The sequence below is a fragment of the Oncorhynchus mykiss genome, chromosome 7, assembly GCF_057628025.1.
Source record: "Oncorhynchus mykiss isolate SJ-2025 chromosome 7, ASM5762802v1, whole genome shotgun sequence".
NCBI classification, from domain to species: Eukaryota; Metazoa; Chordata; class Actinopteri; order Salmoniformes; family Salmonidae; genus Oncorhynchus; species Oncorhynchus mykiss.
This window is the reverse complement of record NC_143028.1, coordinates 25,767,669-25,786,051: the sequence shown is the minus strand read 5'-3', so window position 1 is coordinate 25,786,051 and position 18,383 is coordinate 25,767,669. Positions and strand designations below refer to the sequence as shown.

Genomic DNA, 18,383 nt, shown 5'->3' with positions numbered 1-18,383 from the left:
CCTGCTCCAGTGCACTCAGGACCTCAGACTGGGGCGAACGGTCACTTTCCAACAAGACAACGACCAAAAGCACACAGCCAAGACAACGCAGGAATGGCTTCGGGACAAGTCTGAATGTCCTTGAGCATCTCTGGAGACCTGAAAATAGCTGTGCAGCAATGCTCCCCATCCAACCTGAGAGCTTGAGGATCTGCAGAAAATAAATGGGAGAAACCCCCAATTTAAAGATGTGCCAAATTTAACACGAGGCTGTTAATTGCTGCCAAAGGTTCTTCAATGTACTGAATAAAGTCTCACATTTACATAAGTATTCCTTTTTTATTAAATGTACAATGTCTAAAAACCTGTTTTTGCTTTGTCATTATGGGGCATTGTGTGTAGATTGAGGGGAGAAAACAATGAAAACTATAACCTAACAAGTGTTAAAAAAAAATACTGAATACTTTGAAGGTAGTGTGTTTACCTTGGATCAATGTAGTTCAAGAATTCCAGACCGTAAGCAGATTGTAGTGTAAGCCTTGAAATTGGCATTTACTTATTCACTTTTTCCTGACTGAGAACAGGTCAGTTTCAAACATATACTGTAGAATTGTTCAATGAGTGTTGGTGGGGACAGGGAATAACTGAAAGAAACTGGTATTCAATTAGTCAAGTTAAATCAAAATGTTGATATTGCCGAGCAAATTTAGCTTAATTGATACTATACACATGCTTAGCTTTGCACGGCTCCATTTTGCCACGTGCAGATTAACTGCGGCAATGGTGTGCTGGCAATTGTTTCCAATTGAGGAGTCCGACAGGTTGAGTTGCCCTCCTTTGTTCTCTGCATTGCAGCATTATTTCAACTCTTGCGTTTGCCATACATCAATGGAACAAGTTCATTCTTTTTGAAAATAAGAGACTTACAACCCAGTAAAATTGTATCTTTATTGCATCACATTTCACAACAGTGCAAGTACTGTAGGAAATGCAACACTTGGGATTAACAATGTAACCGTTAAACATGGCAGTATATGTTCGACCAGACCACAGCCCATTCCGTCACAGCTCAGCTAAGAAAACAGAACAGGAAAGCACTTGGATGTTTCCTGTCCCTTCAGACAGAATCCTAGACTTACAAAATAAGCAAATGGGGAAACTGAGTGTGTTCTTTAAGCCAGGCTTTGGTGGTACGTCAGAGTTTCTCCATAAGACAATGATATGAAACCAGCACTTATTGCCATATTAGCTATGGTGTATATGTAAACTTGAATAGTATGGGGATTTAACTAAAAGCATCACGTTTTTTCCATGATCAAAGAGGGAATGCAATTTATAACAAGAATAGTGCCTTTAGAAGCCACTTAGCACTTGTTGCTGTAAAGGCGAAGGAGCTCTGGTTGGAATCTAAAAGGTATGTAGAATGGGCAAGACAGTTTAAAGGGTAGTTGAAGCAAAATGTCCTAACCTCCAAAAGACTTGTGGGAATCTTGGCCTACCCAAACCCACGAGTCCATGCGCCACCATACCACCATCAGACCCCCACCATGAGTCTGGGCCGCTGCTTGGCCACCTTCCTGACATTTCTCAATAGCGGTAATGGTCAGGCTTGAAGGGTCCTTCGCGGGGCAGTCCCAGGTATTTGGCCTGCTTATCTGAAAGCTTGGTCAGCTTGACGCCGAGCTTGTCAAGATGGGCAGCAGCCACCTCCTCATCCAGCTGCAGACAAGAGAAAAAGATTTCACAAGTCAAATTCTGAATAAAAGTTTCCTTACACTGGGACAAAACACGTCGATTAGTTACGGGGTTCAATCACTCAAACCACATTTACCCCACCAAACAAAAAAACCCAAGCAGTTGGGTCAAAATCACAGGAAGAATGTCAAAACTGGCCGCAATGCCAAGCGCAGACAGAATCCAATGGAGCTGTCAAAACAAGGCCGTCAAGACAAGGCTGAACATGAGGTTTTTAGCAACAGAAGAATGATATATCACAGGGGTGGTTCTTCTATTTGACAGACCATGTACTCTTCAACAAAATAAATAAAAACATTATCTTATGGCAATAGGTTGACCTCTTGGGGATGGGTTAAGTTAGCAGCTGGAATGTTTTTTTTTAATCATCACATAGGGTACGGTTCGTGATGCTATGGACAGAATTCCTGCTAGTCGGCAGACACTCAAGAGAACCTTCCCTGGCTTAGTTCCCAACTTCTCATGAGGATATCTCTTGCGCTCAGCTCTGAGCATATGGCTTCAGTTAAAGGCCTTAAGATGTTCACCACAACCCATGTGTCACTCAGTGCAAAATGACAATGCAATGCAACATTTCTGCCCCAAGTACAGAGAGCCTCATTTGGCTACCCATTTCAGGGTTAATCATTAATCCATTATGCACATTTAGCCTAATTTCCATTTCTTTGAATAGTCACAAGACATAATATACACATTAAAAACTATGCCCAAAATTCTAAATGTACAGTGAAAGCAATAATGCCAAAATCCAATATTGTCAATAAAATATGCATTACACAGTTCTGCAAACTGAATACAGGCTACTCTAATGTTAATGGAGCATATTTGATTACATACTACTAACTGCGAAAATGCATGTCTAATGCTGACAACTGGAAAAATCTACGTGTCCACCTGGTATCTTTCCAGTCTGAAACCAGTTCATGTCAACCAAGGGTTACAGCAGGGTCAACTTAGGATACAATGCTTGCTTTTTAGAGAAAGATATCCACTCAATTTCTTCCAAATAAACTGTATACAGCTGCAGGCACTGAAAATATTGAACCCTTTCTAAAACCCTGCACCATATACAGGTTGTGACAAACTATCGCTATAAGTTGCAAGACTAGAGCGCCATATTGCTCACGCATTGCAGCATTTGTTCTGCAAAATTCACAGTGCAAGCCAACTTTAGTGCCCGCAACGGTATAATACACATCTTCGCTCAGTGGCTCACCTTCTTGGGCAGGAAGTAAACTCCCAGGGGGTACTTGCTGGTGTTCTTCCACAGCTCAATCTGGGCCAACACCTGGTTGGTGAAGGAGTTGCTCATGACAAAGCTGGGGTGACCCATGGCACAGCCCAGATTAACCAATCTGCCCTCAGCCAGCACAATGATGTGGCGGCCATTCTTCATGCGGTAACGGTCCACCTGGCGGGAGGAGAACGTTGGTATAGGACAATGGTGGAAACTCAAGAGCCAAATTACTGTAGACTAACCACACACACACTAAATGTGCTCTGTATGTTATGTCTTACCTGTGGCTTGATGTTTATCTTCTCGGCTGCGTTGGCATTGAGCCAGTTCATGTCTATCTCACAGTCGAAGTGGCCGATGTTGCAAACGATGGAGTCGTCTTTCATGTGCTCAAAGTGTCTGGGGAACACACCAGTGTACACATCAATGGCCTGTTGTAGACACCGCAGCAGTTGCATTTCAGAGAAGAATGCCGTTGCCCCTAAACTCAGAAATGTCTACAGGTTATAGAAAAATGATCCTGAGTTTCCCCACTTGAAAGAATCAAAATCAACCAATAGGAAACTACTTATAACGTCATGTTAAAACTCAGATTCCCAGTTTGACGGCACGTGAATGCAGCATCAGGTCAGCTTTAAGTTTCCTCCACTAATGGGAAGGGTTATAGGCTAGTGGCGAATCTTCAAGAAGGATTGGGCGAGAATAAGCCGATCCGAGATCTGTACCGAGGTAACTTCTACTCAATGCATGCGTGTTGAATAGTGTCGCTGAATTGAGGAATAATAACGAGATAGGATTTAACTGTTCTTCTGATCAGACAGTGCTGAACACAAGTTGCATGGTGCTCTACAGGTCTCCAAAATGATACCTACTTGCCCAAAAGAATGTCCTCACAGCCAGTGGTGGTCACAAAGATGTTTCCCTCCTTGCAAGCCTCCTCCATGGTGGTGACTTCGTATCCTACAACATTATCACAAAATACAATTAAATACTACACAATAAGGCCTCCCGAGTGGTGCAGTGGTCTAAGGCACTGCATCACTAGAGCCTGTCGCAGCCGGCCGCGACCAGGAGGCGGACAATTGACCCAGCGTCACCCGGGTTAGGGAGGGTTTGGCCGGCAGGGATATCCTCGTCTCATCGCGCACTAGCGGCTCCTGTGACGGGCCGCAGTGCACACTGACACGGTCGCCAGGTGTACCCTCCAACACATTGGTGCAGCTGGCTTCCGGGTTGGATGGGCATGGTGTGAAGAAGCAGTGAGGCTTGGTTGGGTTGTGTTGTGTTTCGGAGTACGCATGGCTCTCGACCTTCGCCTCTCCCGAGTCCGTACGGGAGTTGCAGCGATGAGAAACAACCACCACCAATTGGATACCACGAAATTGGGGAGAAAGGGGTGAAAAACCCACACAATAACTAGTATGTACTGTAGCAATACTACACAAAAATGTAGAATTAGTAATCAATAACTTAAGCTCAAATGTAAACGGTGAGCTCGCTGCTGCAGTGAACAAATGAGATAGGGTAAAGCAGAAATTGTTGGCACGTCAACAGTTCTCTCAATTATATTTGCTAGGCACCCGAGATAAAAGGAACACAAACCTATAACCTGTTGAATCTCCAAGAACATTCTGGGATAATGTAAATTAAATCAAAACAATAGCGTTGTCATATAACCAAACTTAAGAAAAGGTACAGACCTTCCATGGCAGCCTGCAGGGCATTGATGGGGTCAACCTCTGTGACGATGACACGGGCACCAAACCCACGGAGGGCCTGAACACACCCCTTGCCAACATCACCGTAACCGGCAACAACTGCCACCTTCCCGGCGATCATCACGTCTGTGGCCCGTTTGATCCCATCAATCAGAGACTCTCTGCAGCCGTACAGGTTGTCAAACTTGCTCTAGAGGGGGGGAGGGGAGGGGGAGAGGGGCGAGAGAGCGATGGTATTATGAGTGGGAGTTACTGTATTGGAACCGCAGCCTACTCAAGAGGATGCAACATTACATTTATACTTGCGCATTTTGTATTTTATACCTACCAACAATGGTTGTATCAGTTCTATTAATGACCGATTTAATACATCATTTAATGGCACCATTAAGAGCGGAGGATGTATGCATGGCTCTACTATGGGAGGACGAGAGGGTCTACCTTGGTGACTGAGTCGTTGACGTTGATGGCTGGGATCTTGAGGTCGCCACTCTTCAACATCTTGTACAGGTTGTGCACCCCGGTGGTGGTCTCCTCAGACACCCCCTTGATTCCTGAGGGGAGACAATCAACATTGTTTTGGCCATGTTTGACAATGTTAAATTAAGACCATTTTTCATGGCATCCACATCTGGTAGGTGGCACCAAAAATAATGGCGGAAAATTATCAGGACGATATCTCCAAGTTAACTATGAATGGCAAGTTAACATTCCAAACAGCAATACAGTCTTCAATCCAAAGTAACATTCCCCCAGGGACTGCATTTAAGTTAATGGTCACTGTTCGAGTGCCTGCTGAATGTTGCTTGCCAAATCCCTTTAGTTGTGAGGTTCTCAGTATTGGCTTTGTGGAGTAATGCTGCCACCTAGTGTACAAGACTCAAACCAACAGCCCTGGAGACAATTATAGCAGTACCACCGTTGCAAAACTTGACTCGAAATTGGGATCCCACTTGAAGATCAGGGATTTTACACCTTAATATGCTCGAGCCTGGGGGGGGGGGGGGGAAATCACAGACCAAGATTAAAATGAAGAGGGCCAACCGCAATTTGATTTACGCTTTTTCCCCAACCCCCCCCCCCGAAAGACAAAGTACAGTAGGAAAATATTTAGACCTCTTAGCTTTCCACATTTGGTTAAATTAGCCTTATTCTAAAATGTATTACATTATTTCTCAATCTACACAAAATACCCCATAATGACAAAGAAAAAAAACTGGTTTAGAAATGTTTGCAAATTAATTCAAACTAAAAAAAAGAAAATCAGAAATACCTTTAATACAAAAGTATCCAGACTCAAATTAAGCTCGGGTGCATTGATCATCCTAGAGATGTTTTTTCAACTTGGGGTCCACCTGTGGTAAATATAATTGCTTGGACATTATTTGGAAAGGCAGTTGGCAGTGCATTTCAGAGCAAAAAAAACATGCCCAAAAATCCAAAGGAATGGTCCGTAGAGCTCAGAAAAGGAATGTGTCGAGGCACCGATCTAGGGAAGGCTACCAAAAAATATTTGCAACATTGAAGGTCCAAGAACACAGTGGCCTCCATTCTTAAATGGAAGACGTTTGGAACCACCAAGACTCCCCCTAGAGCTGGCCATCCAGACAAACTGAGCAATCAGGGGAGAATGTTACCTCCCTGACCAAGTCCCAAGTACCCAAAGGTCACTGACAGCTCTAGAGTTCCTCTGTGGAAATGATCTTCCTTCTGGAAGGTTCTCCCATCTCTGCAGCACTCCACCAATCAGGCATTTATGGTAGAGTGGTCAGATGGAAGCCATTCCCGAGTAAAAAAGGCACATGACAGCCCACTTGGAGTTTGCCAAAACATACCTAAAGGACTCAGACCATGAGGAACAAGATTCTCTGGTCTGATGAAACCAAGGTTGATCTCTGAGCTGAATGCCAAGCAACACGTCTGAAGGAACCCTGGCACCATCCCTACGGTGAAGCATGTGGTGGCAGCATCATGCTGTGGGGATGTTTTTCAGTGACAGGGACTGAGAGACTAGTCAGGGTCGAGGGAAAGATGAAAGGAGCAAAGTACAGAGTGCTCCTTGATGAAAACCCGCTCCAGAGCAGGACCTCAGACTGGGGCGAAGGTTCACCTTCCAACAGGACAACAACCCTAAGCACACAGCCAAGACAGAGCAGGAGTGGTTTCGGGACAAGTCTTGAGGGGCCAAGCCAGAGCCCGGTCTTGAACCTGATCGAACATCCCTGGAGAGACCTGAAAATAGCTGTGCAGCGACATTCCCCATCCAACATGACAAAGCGTGAGAGGATCTGCAGAAAACAAATGGGAACACCCGCAAATACGGGTGTTCCAAGCTTGTAGCGTCATACCCAAGAAGACTCAAAGCTATAATCACAGCCAAAGGTGCTTCAACCAAATACTGAATAAAAGGTCTGAATATTTATGTAAATGTATTTTTTTTTTTATACAAACCTGCTTTTGCTTTGTCATTATGGGGTTTTGTGTGTAGATTGAGGGGGGGAAAAGAGATCAGAATCAAACTCAGACTGTTGCTTTGTGAGAATGTTTTAAAAAGATCAAAACTGGTGAGGGACAAAGGTGACTTTATTTTTGCACCGAAACATGCAAAAACATCCCTGCTAGGGGGAAATGCAGGTTTTAACTAATTAAACAAATACCATCTACATGATCAGTCTCTGTGTAAAATAAAGTGGTTTATGTGAACCTAACTCACAGCAAAAAAAAATGTAAAGACAGCAATGTTACTTGTTGCCTCGGACTTTACCGCAAACGACACTCAAGTCTTGAGAATAATACACTAATATCGCAGTTGGCCGTGATAGCCCTTATAATAGAACACTTGTGACCAAACACCTAAATATTGCACTTGTGAAAAAAACAGTCAAGTGAAACAGGCATTCTATTGTTGCTCTATTATATAGTGGCCACTATAGTTGACGTGCACAAGGCTACATGTGTGGAAAAATAAACCCTCACCGAGTGTATATATATATATATATATATATATATATATATATATATATATATATATATATATATATATATATATATATATATATATATATATATATATATATATATATATATATATATATATATATATATATATATATATTTATAATCCCCCTCACTCACATGTTACTGTCAAATTCAACACAACAAAAGCATTTACACTTTCTGCTTATGGACATCTATTCTAGTATGTGGCAGCTGAGCATGATACCCTTTGTTGGCATAATTGATCTCTTTCAGGCAGAGTAGACCTGGGATACCCCTTTTAATCCACTGTATTGAAAAAGTGAGAAGGGGGAAAGTGTGTGGTGTTCCATAGTGGCTTCCAGCTTAAGCCAGGCCCAGGAGAGACACAAATAAAACATGCTTTCTGCTACTAAGATCAGTGAAATGTAGGCTAAACTGACAACGGAGAGAAGAGCAGAAATCTCAACAAGCAAGCCGCAGCAATGAAGAATTGCACATCGCATTCCAGCAACTTCAGACAAAAAAACGACTTAGTTTGTACCTGTTCACTCGCTCGTATGTGACCTCTCATTGGCTAGAAGGGTCTCATCTGATCTCACCTTTCATCTTTGAGGACATGCATTTCCATTGTTAGAGCAGTCACTACTACCTTGTCAATATAATAGATCTTTGATATTTCCTACCTGCAGCAAAACTATTGGACAACGCAGGAAATACCAATGAAAGCACAGTGCCTCAACTCCTGGCCCCACCCATAAGCCAAGGCAAGTCCCAACTAACCCTCAGACACGTTACAGATCTGTAAACATCAAAGTCCAAAACATGTATGCACAGCAGTGTCCTAGAATATTGGACCAGTTGGTTGTCATACTTCTGGTATTCTCAGCACTGCTTGGGCCACTTCTCCAACCGTCACCACATTCAGATGAATAGACGTGTACGTGGAAGCCTGTTGGTTGGGGATTTTGGGATGTGCATCCCCATGGACGGTGGTCTCAGAGCAGCCTAGCTATGTCACAATGGGATGCCGGACTAGTGAGTCTGCGGAATCAATTACGCTGAAAGCAAAATAGGCGCTGAACCACTACACTACTTTATTAAACCTACCCTGATCTGGTGGAACAAATTGGGAGCAGAAAATCCTATGTTCCTCCCTATACCTTTAATGTTTACAGATCTGTAAGGAGTAACAATACAGTGCCTTGTTTAATTAAGCGGTCCCATCTGTGAGGCCCTGACGGTTGTTAGAGGTAGCTAGCTCCCGTACCTGACAGCAGCTTGGGGTACTTCTTGTGGACCATGTTGGTGAGGTCACCGCCATCGTCCAGGATCATGTTGAGGGGCTGGCCATCCTTCCAGTAGATGGTCTGCTCAATGCACCACACATACTCCTCATCGGTCATGCCCTTCCAGGCATACACTGCAATGAAAGAGGCTTGAGAATCAGGATTGAGGAGAGACTGCTTTGCAATGGCAGAGACAAGGGTTGTGGTCTATAAGCATGAAGCAGAAGAAAACGTTTTAAAAAGTCACTACCAATTGGATCATTCATTTTCATCTAACAGTTTTATCTATTAGGTGAAGTTATTTTTTGTGAAAAATGTAATACATTCTTGGCTTATGATCAAACTCCTTGACAAATCCAACTGTCATTAACTGAAGTGTGAAGAGCTTTCCAAAACTCATTTGACACAATGGCTGCATTCCAGGTCCCACCCCCCACAGTCTAACTGGGCTACAGATCACACCTGGAAAAGTGTTACTCAGGAATCACGTCAACCTATGCCATTCGAGGCTTTGAACAGCAAGTGGCTGAAACCTGCCTATAGCTCAAACCAATTAAGCACCCCACTGATGCAGACACTGATACTCCTCTGCCTCGTAACTTCTCACCCAGAACACCACTCAAGTGTTGCCATTACACGAGGAAAACCACACAGAAAATATCCTCATGAGCTTCAAATTGACATGACTGCAAGGGTAATGTTGCGCTAAGCAATGGTGACATCTGAGACATCCTAGGATGAATGTTAGGCAAGGAATATAGGAAAAATGTATGTTCTAGTTTGAGAATGACAGTTCTATATATATTGACATATCACATGATACCAGGCTATAGAAGGTGAACAGGCTTATTTAGCAGAACACTCTGCCCCTTAGGCCTTAAAAGATCAATTGAGGACCCTTGTGTACTTCTGGTCTGCCTTATCTCTTACTGTTGCACAAGGGCCAAGTGAGAGCTGGCAGGAACCAGTGCTAAACACAGAGCAGGTCTTGAGGCATATAAACAAACAGTTGTGTGTACCTGGAACCCCAGTTTTGGCAATGGCTGAAGCGGCGTGGTCCTGAGTGGAGAAGATATTGCAGCTGGACCATTGAACCTACAAACGAGAAAAACGGTCACAGGTTGACTAGGACACTCACTCAGTACGCACTCGCACACAAGTCCTTTTGTAATTCTCAGAACATTGCTTACGGACAGATAACAGGTCCATCTAAATTGTGCTCACTTGGTGCAGTGAGTGGGGGAGGAGGTTGCTACCGTTAACAGGCTAGACGTCTGTGTTAGATATACATGCACACACGGTCAAAAGTTTTAGAACATATACACATTCAAGGGTTTGTTCATTTAATTTGTACTATTTTCTACATTGTAGAATAGTGGACATCAACAATATGAAACACATGGAATCATGTAGTAACCAAAACAGTGTTAAACAAAATATATTTTATATTTGAGACACTTCAAATAGCCAACCATTGCCAAGATTGTGGAATGCTGTCAAGGCATTCTCTCAACCAGCTTCACCTGGAATGCTTTTCCAACAGTTCCCACATATGCTGAGCACTCATTGGCTGCTTTTCCTTCACTCTGCTGCCTAACTCATCCCAAACCATCTCAATTTGGTTGAGGTCAGGGGATTGTGGAGGCCAGGTAATCTAATGCAGCACTCCATCACTCTCCTTTTTGGTAAAATAGCCCTTACACAGCCTAGAGGGGTGTTGGGTCATTGTCCTGCTAAAAACAAATGAGTGGGACTAAGCCCAAACCAGATGTGATGGCGTGTCGCTGCGGTACCCATGCTGGTTAGAATCAAAGACTGTTTCACCAGCAAAGCACCCACACACCATAAAACCTCCATGCTTTATGGTGGGAAATACACATGCAGAGATCAGTTCACCCACGTCTCACAAAGACAACGGTTGGGACCGAAAAACTAGAATTTGGACTCCAGACCAAAGGACAAAATTCCAATGGTCTCATGTTCATTGCATGTGTTTCTTGGCCCAAGCAAGTCGCTTCTTATTGATGTCCTTTAGTAGTGGTTTCTTTGCAGAAATTCAACTACAGAGGCCTGTTCCATGCAGTCTCCTCTGAACAGTTGATGTTGAGAAGTCTTACTTGAACACTGAATTTATTTGGGCTGCAATTCTGAGGCTGGTAACTAATTAACTTTTCCTTTGCAGCAGAAGTAACTGAGTCTTCCATTCCTCATGAGTTTCATCATAGCGCCTGATGGTTTTTGCAACTGCACTTGAAGAAACTGTTAGTTCTTGAAACCTTCATGTCTTAAAGTATTTTAGCTGTTCTCACCCTATTAATGTGGACTTGGTCTTTTGGTCCAAATAGAAAGGGGGGGGGGGAATACAGAAGATTGACCATCTTGTCACAACACAACCGATTGGCTCAAATGAATTAAGGAAAGTTCCAAAAATGAACTTAACGCACACCAGTTAATTGAAATGCATTCCAAGTAACTACCTGATGAAACTGGTTGAGAGAATGCCAAAAGTGCGCAAAGCTGTCATCAAGGCAACGGTTGGCTACTTTGAAGAATCTAAAATATATTTTGATTTGTTTAACACTTTTGGTTACTACATGATTCCATGTGTTATTTCATAGTCTTCACTATTATTCTTCAATGTAGAAAATAGTACAAATAAATAACCCTCGAATGAGTATGTGTTCTAAAACATTTGACCGGTAGGGAGTGCATGCATGTATAGTGCATTTGGAAATTTAAAAAAATAATAAAATCAGACCCGGTCCCCCATTATAGCCTTATTATAAAATGAAGTACTTTGTCCTCAATCTACACACAATGACAAAGAATACAGGTTGACATTTTTGCAGATCTATAAAAATAAAAAAAAAAACACAAAACTCAGGTGAATCCTGTTTCCATTGACCATCCTTGAGATGTTTCCACAACTTGCAGTCCACTTGTGGTAAATGCAATTGACCGGACATGATTTGGAAAGGCACACCTGTCTATTTAAAGGTCCCACAGTTGACAGCGCATGTCAAAGCAGAAACGAAGACATGCGGTCAAAGGAATTGTCAGTAGACCTCCGAGAGGATTGTGTCGGGGCACAGATCTGGGGGAAGGGTACAAAAAAAAAAGTGTATGCAGCATTGAACGTCCCCAATAACAGTGGCCACTATCATTCTTAAATGGAAGAAGTTTGGAACTCTTCCCAGAGCTGGCCACCCAGAGAAACTGAGCAATCGGGAGAGAAGGGCCTTGGTCAGGGAGATGACCAAGAACACAAATGGTCACTGACAGAGCTCTAGAGATCCTCTGTGTTAAACTTATAAAATACAATCAATCTTAACATAATCACTAGTTAACGACACATGGTTGATGATATTTCTAGTTTATCTAGCGTGTCCTGCGTTGCATATAATCGATGCGGTACCTGTTAATTTCGCATTCGCGAAAAAAGCACTGTCGTTGCACCAATGTGTACCTAACCATAAACATCAATGCCTTTCTTTAAAATCAATACACAAGTCTATATTTTTAAACCTGCATGTTTAGTTAATATTGCCTGCTAACATTACTTTATTTTAACTAGGGAAATTGTGTCACTTCTTGCGTTCCGTGCAAGCAGTCAGGGTATATGCAGCAGTTTGGCTCGCCTGGCTCATTGCCAACTGTGTGAAGACCATTTCTTCCTAACAAAGATGGTAATTCATTTGCCAGAATTTTACATAATTATGACATAACATTGAAGGTTGTGTAATGTCACAGAATTATTTAGACTTAGGGATGCCACCCATTAGATAAAATACAGAACGGTTCTGTATTTCACTGAAATAATGATAGTTTCCTGATTTGACCATATTAATGACCTACGGCTCGTATTTATGTGTGTTATGTTATAATTAAGTCTATGATTTGATATTTTATAGAGCAGTCTGCGCAATGGTAGGCAGCAGCAGGCTCATAAGCATTCATTCAAACAGCACATTCGTGCGTTTGCCAGCAGCTCTTCGTTGTGCTTCAAGCATTGGGCTGTTTATGACTTCAAGCCTATCAACTCCCGAGATTAGGCTGGTGTAACTGATGTGGAATGGCAAGCTAGTTAGCAGGGGTCCGCACTAATAGCGTTTCAATCGGTGACGGCACTCGCTTTGAGACTTGGAGTGGTTGTTCCCCTTGCTCTGCAAGGGCCGTGGCATTTGTGGAGCAATGGATAACGATGCTTCAAGGGTGGCTGTTTTCGATGTGTTCCTGTTTCGAGCCCAGGTAGGGGCGAGGAGAGGGACGGAAGCTATACGGGTACACTGGCAATACTGAAGTGCCTATAAGAACATCCAATAGTCAAAAGGTATATGAAATACAAATGGTATAGAGAGAAATAGTCCTATAATAACTACAACCTAAAACTTCTTACCTGAGAATATCGAAGACTCGTGTTAAAAGGAACCGCCAGCTTTCATATGTTCTCATGTTCTGGGCAAGGAACTTAAACGTTAGCTTTTTTATATGGCACTTTTACTTTCTTCTCCAACACTTTGTTTTTGCATTATTTAAACCAAATTGAACACGTTTCATTATTTATTTGGGACTAAATTAAAAAATGTCTTACCCTGTAATGACAAAGCAAAAATGGGTTATTGTGTGCAGATTGAGGAAAACTATTTAATCCATTTTAGAATAAGGCTGTAACGTAACAAAATGTGGAATAGGGGTCTGAATACTTTCCGAATGCACTGTAAGCCTGGACATTTTCATACGCGACTCAATCGATGACACTTGACAGTTGCGGCAATAAAAAAAAAAATGGAAATGTAATGTACACCATCAAGGTTCAACTAACAATTCACATTTATTGAGATCAAATTAGCATCTGCTTAATACAAGTGAATGAGTTGGACTTTGGGCTGACCAATGTTGTGGTAGATGGCTACCACAGGCGCAAATCAACAGTGACTTACATTTAGAGTACACGGTCAACCCTTGTGGACTTCTCCATTCTCATGGTCATGATGCCATAGCTTGTTTTAAGTAAGGTTTAGCCTGGTCTTTGCCAAAAAAATGTCTTACTCAAATATGTTTTTCATTGCCCTTCTTGCAGTGGTTTCCAAACCTGCAAGATTGAGACCTGCTTTCCAATTCTAATATGACCAACGCAAATAATCTGTTTGAGACAACTCTCAGAACCCAGGATGAACTAGTTACACCTGACCAGAGTCCTGACCCAATACAAGACGTTCCAGCACAGTGCTCAATCACAAAGTTGAACTTTTATTTGAAATAGAACAGTCCTTTGTCAGATAATGTGATTAAGGTCAACAGACCAAGATGTTAGCATTTAAAGTACACAAGTGAAACTACATGCAGTGTGCAGGAAAGTATCTAGTCAAACCTTTGAGGAAGACTGCATGGAAGTGTGTGTCTCACCTCGGCTCCGAGGGCAGTGAGGGTCTCAATCAGCACGGCGGTCTGCAGGGTCATGTGGAGGCAGCCTGCAATGCGGGCGCCCTTCAGGGGCTTGGACTGGCCATACAGCTCCCTCATCTTCATCAGGCCGGGCATCTCATTCTCTGCAATATCAATAGCTTTGCGGCCCCACTCCGCCAGGCTGATGTCAGCTACGGAGAGGGGAAAAAAAGACAAAAACTGCTACTTAATAAACCGGTTCTACATGTTGAGTAAGTAATAGTTCAAAGTGTCAGAGGTTCCCAGATCTCAAAGTGTTAGTTCGAAAAGGGTATGGACCTTCTAAAGTGCTCAAATAAGCCAGAGTTTATCCTTCTCAATTATTTGGGGTTCTGAACTTTTATTTTTGAGTAAACTATCACTTTAAGTCCAAGTTACGCTACTTCTAAATAAACGAGGTTATGTATACTGAACAAAAATCTAAATGCAAAATGTAAAGTGCTGGTCCCATGTTTCATGAGCTGAAAGAAGATCACAGAAATGTTCCATACTCGCAAAAGGCTACTTTCTCTCAAATGTTATGCACAGATCTGTTTACATCCCTGTTAGTAAACATTTGACCCTTTGTCAAGATAATCTATTCACCTGACAGGTGTGACATATCAAGTAGATGATTAAACAGCATGCTCATTACATAGGTGCACCTTGTGCTAGGGACAAAAGGCCACTAAAATGTGCAGTTGTCACAACACAATGCCACATGTCAAGTTTGGGGAGCGTGCAATTGGCAAGTAAAGTCCACAAGAGCTGTTGCCAGAGAACTTAATGTTAATTTCTCTACCATAAGCCGCCTCCAACAGTTTTAGAGAATTTGGCAGTAGTCTAACCGGCCTCCCAACCGCAGAGCACATGTAACAACACCAGCCCAGGACTTCCACATCTGGATTCTTCACTTGTGGGACCGTAAGAGGATCGGGGATATGACTGCGCCCCTGCCCAGTCATGTGAAATCCATACATTAGGTTCTAATTTCTCTTTCTTTCTTTCTTTCTTTCTTTCTTTCTTTCTTTCTTTCTTTCTTTCTTTCTTTCTTTCTTTCTTTCTTTCTTTCTTTCTTTCTTTCATTGGACTGATTTCCTTATTTGAACTAACTAAGCCAAATCTTTGAAATTGTTGCAACTACTTTTTTTCAGGTGTAGGTTGATCAAGTCTAAACCGTCCATGATAATCTCCATCCCTTAGCATCTCCTTCACTTCGTGGCCATTGATTTGAAAGAATATGCAATTTGTCCAAAACTTTCATTGCGAGTGGTTATCTCATGATCTATTGAGATCAAGCTGTGGTTTAGGAGAGCAGGCTGGCAGTGAGAGTAGTTTGTCTTAAAGTTAGACATTGGCAGCTGCCTTGCACTGGCTGAACTTGCTTGGGAGTCAACATCAGTTGCAGCTTCCACCGACTACTGGGTCTTAACAGCTGCAATCCAACACTGCGCTCTTCAGAGGTCTCCTAACGGAACAAAGCCCATTCAAATGGACAGTAAATGTTACTAAACATTACTGTATATTCACAAAGCACTGAGCCGCCACAAGGGATTAATAGACTCTCAGTCTCTGCCTAAACGCTCTGTATAAAAACGCAAATATGCCTCGCACATGAGTTGGACACATTTGGAATTTAACTTTCATATAAGCAAGAAATAATTGTTAAAATACAAGACACTTACTGTACCCAGATTAGAAATGTTGCACCTGGCTGTATTTTGAGAAAGAGGAAATTAATGGTCCAATAGAAATTTTAGCGCTAGCTAATAAGATGTCACATAGTAAGTGTATCTAAACTGCACAGCGAATGTATATTTTGTATTTGAAAGATTCTCGCTTATGAAAGTTAAGTTCCAAAGGTTTCCAAAACCGTATCGCAAGACAAAGCGCTGGGATTAAACAAAGAATCTGGATTTATTGTTCACAGGGGAGCCAGCTGTGATCAGTACAATCAACTGAGAATCCATGGGGTGCCAGCTGTAAACTGGGTATACACCACTAGGTTCGAGAGTTAAACTGAACCTTAATCCTCCTGTACGCCAGTCAGATGCGGTGAGCCAGAATATGTGCCAACTGCAAACAACCACCCTGAACTGGAGCAGTCTAGCTTGCGTCAAGTGTCCAAAATATGTCCACAACCTGCAAAACTATCAAGACTGAGGCAAAACAGACTGCTCAAAAGTAGCCATGGATATTATTCCAGGATGTTTGAGATTTTTTTTTAAAAGTGGAATAAAAAAAAAAATAGGCCTAGTTCACCCCAACACATTGAGTGAATGATACAATGTTAAAAGTATCGTTTGGGCAACTGACCCAGAAGCTTGTGGAACAAAGTCTAAGGAAGGACTACCATCAAGCCATTTTCCTTGCTACCTTGGACCCCCCCCCCCCAATTGAATTTTACATTTAAAGTGTTCATGCAGGGGTTATGGTTAGAGCACTAACCATCAAGCCATTGATTACCTATCCCTCATCTATTCCTTAAAAGAAAAAAAAAAAGAAAAAAAAAGTTGTCAGGGTGACAAGTGAGGACTGAAAAATACTAGGTGAGGCATTTTAAAATGTTATGTAACCAAGTTAGACAGACTGGTAGAAAGGTGAAATACTAAACAGTTATCGAACCCTTCCAAGCAAGTGTGAAGATTTCTCTTCATACATGGGTACTTTCAAACAAATTTAGTCATTGTCACCAAAGTCAGAAGCTTATAATTGTTTTATTTTACCTTTAATTAGGAAAGTCAGTTAAGAACACATTCTTATTTACAATGACGGGCATTTTTTATCTCAACAAATCTTAACTTGTGCCCAACTCCCTCCAAAGTTGAACCATAAAAATAAAAAAAAACACCGTATGGATTTAGTGCAGAAACAATAGCACACTGTTATAGTGCCCTGCCTGCTGTGCCAGACTGCCTGTCAATCAATGAAAACTGGCGGCTCCACAGACTTTTAGGTAATGTAGTCTTACTACCAAGTTCCGAATACGAACGAAAGCACCAAGCTCGACTAAACGGACTACAACTACCAATAACTTATAAATAAGTATTCTGAATGAAACCATGCTTGCGGGCCAGTGTTATGTTCGTTATGCCGACTCTATTAGTTCTGTAACCAAATGTAACAAAACTTGCATTTTACCAAATTATGTGATTTACATGCTGCAATTTCTGTTAGTGGTTATGCATGGGTAAAGCGTTGTAAAAATAAAATTTAAGAATAACACAAGGCAGCAGGAAAATTGACCATGTGTCCCACCTCAACCTGATTATACACGTTTATAAATACCAGTGCAAATGTTTTGTTAACTAAATGTCCAAAGATAACATGTTTACTAACTAAGTTATTTTAGAGTCAGACAAATTACCCACTAGCTAGCCAACTGAAGGCTAAAATCAATGCTACGCGACAGCATTAGCCGGCTAGCCACCCGGTAATCCACAATCAATGAAGGACTTGAAGCTCGCGTGTATGATAAAGAATATAAATAAATGTAAATTCATACTGACCAACTTTGAAGGGCAGTTTCTCGGACATGATTGTCTTCTTTTGGATCGTTCAGTCGTGATCGCTGTATGGTTGTTACTGCCTGGCTTTGGACAGAAAAGAAGGGAACGATAGGTGTGAACTTGAATTTAAGTAGCCGTCATTTGCCCTCTTGTAATATTCATGAGGTCCCATGCCAATCTTCCACCTTGCGGTTCCAATTGGCTGAGAATGTTCCTGCCCCGTATGAGAGGAAACCCATAGGCTCTCACAGCCACCGGGAGTGGCAGCCAATAAGAACCCGAATCTCAAGATGGGTGTGTTGCTCAACAGAGCGAGGAAGAGCCAAAAGCTGCAGCCCAATATGGCAACCAAAGCGCTCTGCTATAGGAAGACGGTTTTTGATTGAGCTGGGTTTTTTTTCTTCTTCCGTTTTTAAACCATAGGACGAGTCGTATTTCACTTATACTTTTACACAAATAATTGTACATTTCAGCTATAAAACTGCTGATTGTTTAT

At 42.1% G+C, this 18,383-nt stretch overlaps 1 protein-coding gene across 1 annotated transcript; it reads right to left on the bottom strand.

Moving 5' to 3' along the window:
- Positions 1–913: 913 nt before the first annotated feature.
- On the bottom strand, positions 914–17,967 carry LOC110527644 (adenosylhomocysteinase B). The gene is made up of 10 exons (XM_021609053.3): positions 17,888–17,967; positions 14,361–14,551; positions 9,974–10,049; positions 8,936–9,088; positions 5,131–5,243; positions 4,672–4,879; positions 3,844–3,931; positions 3,253–3,370; positions 2,951–3,145; positions 914–1,698 (listed from the first exon to the last, which is right to left on the bottom strand). Exons 1-10 carry the CDS (start codon positions 17,913–17,915, stop codon positions 1,567–1,569), a joined length of 1,302 nt encoding a protein of 433 aa, XP_021464728.1. The 5' UTR covers positions 17,916–17,967; the 3' UTR covers positions 914–1,566.
- Positions 17,968–18,383: the final 416 nt, after the last annotated feature.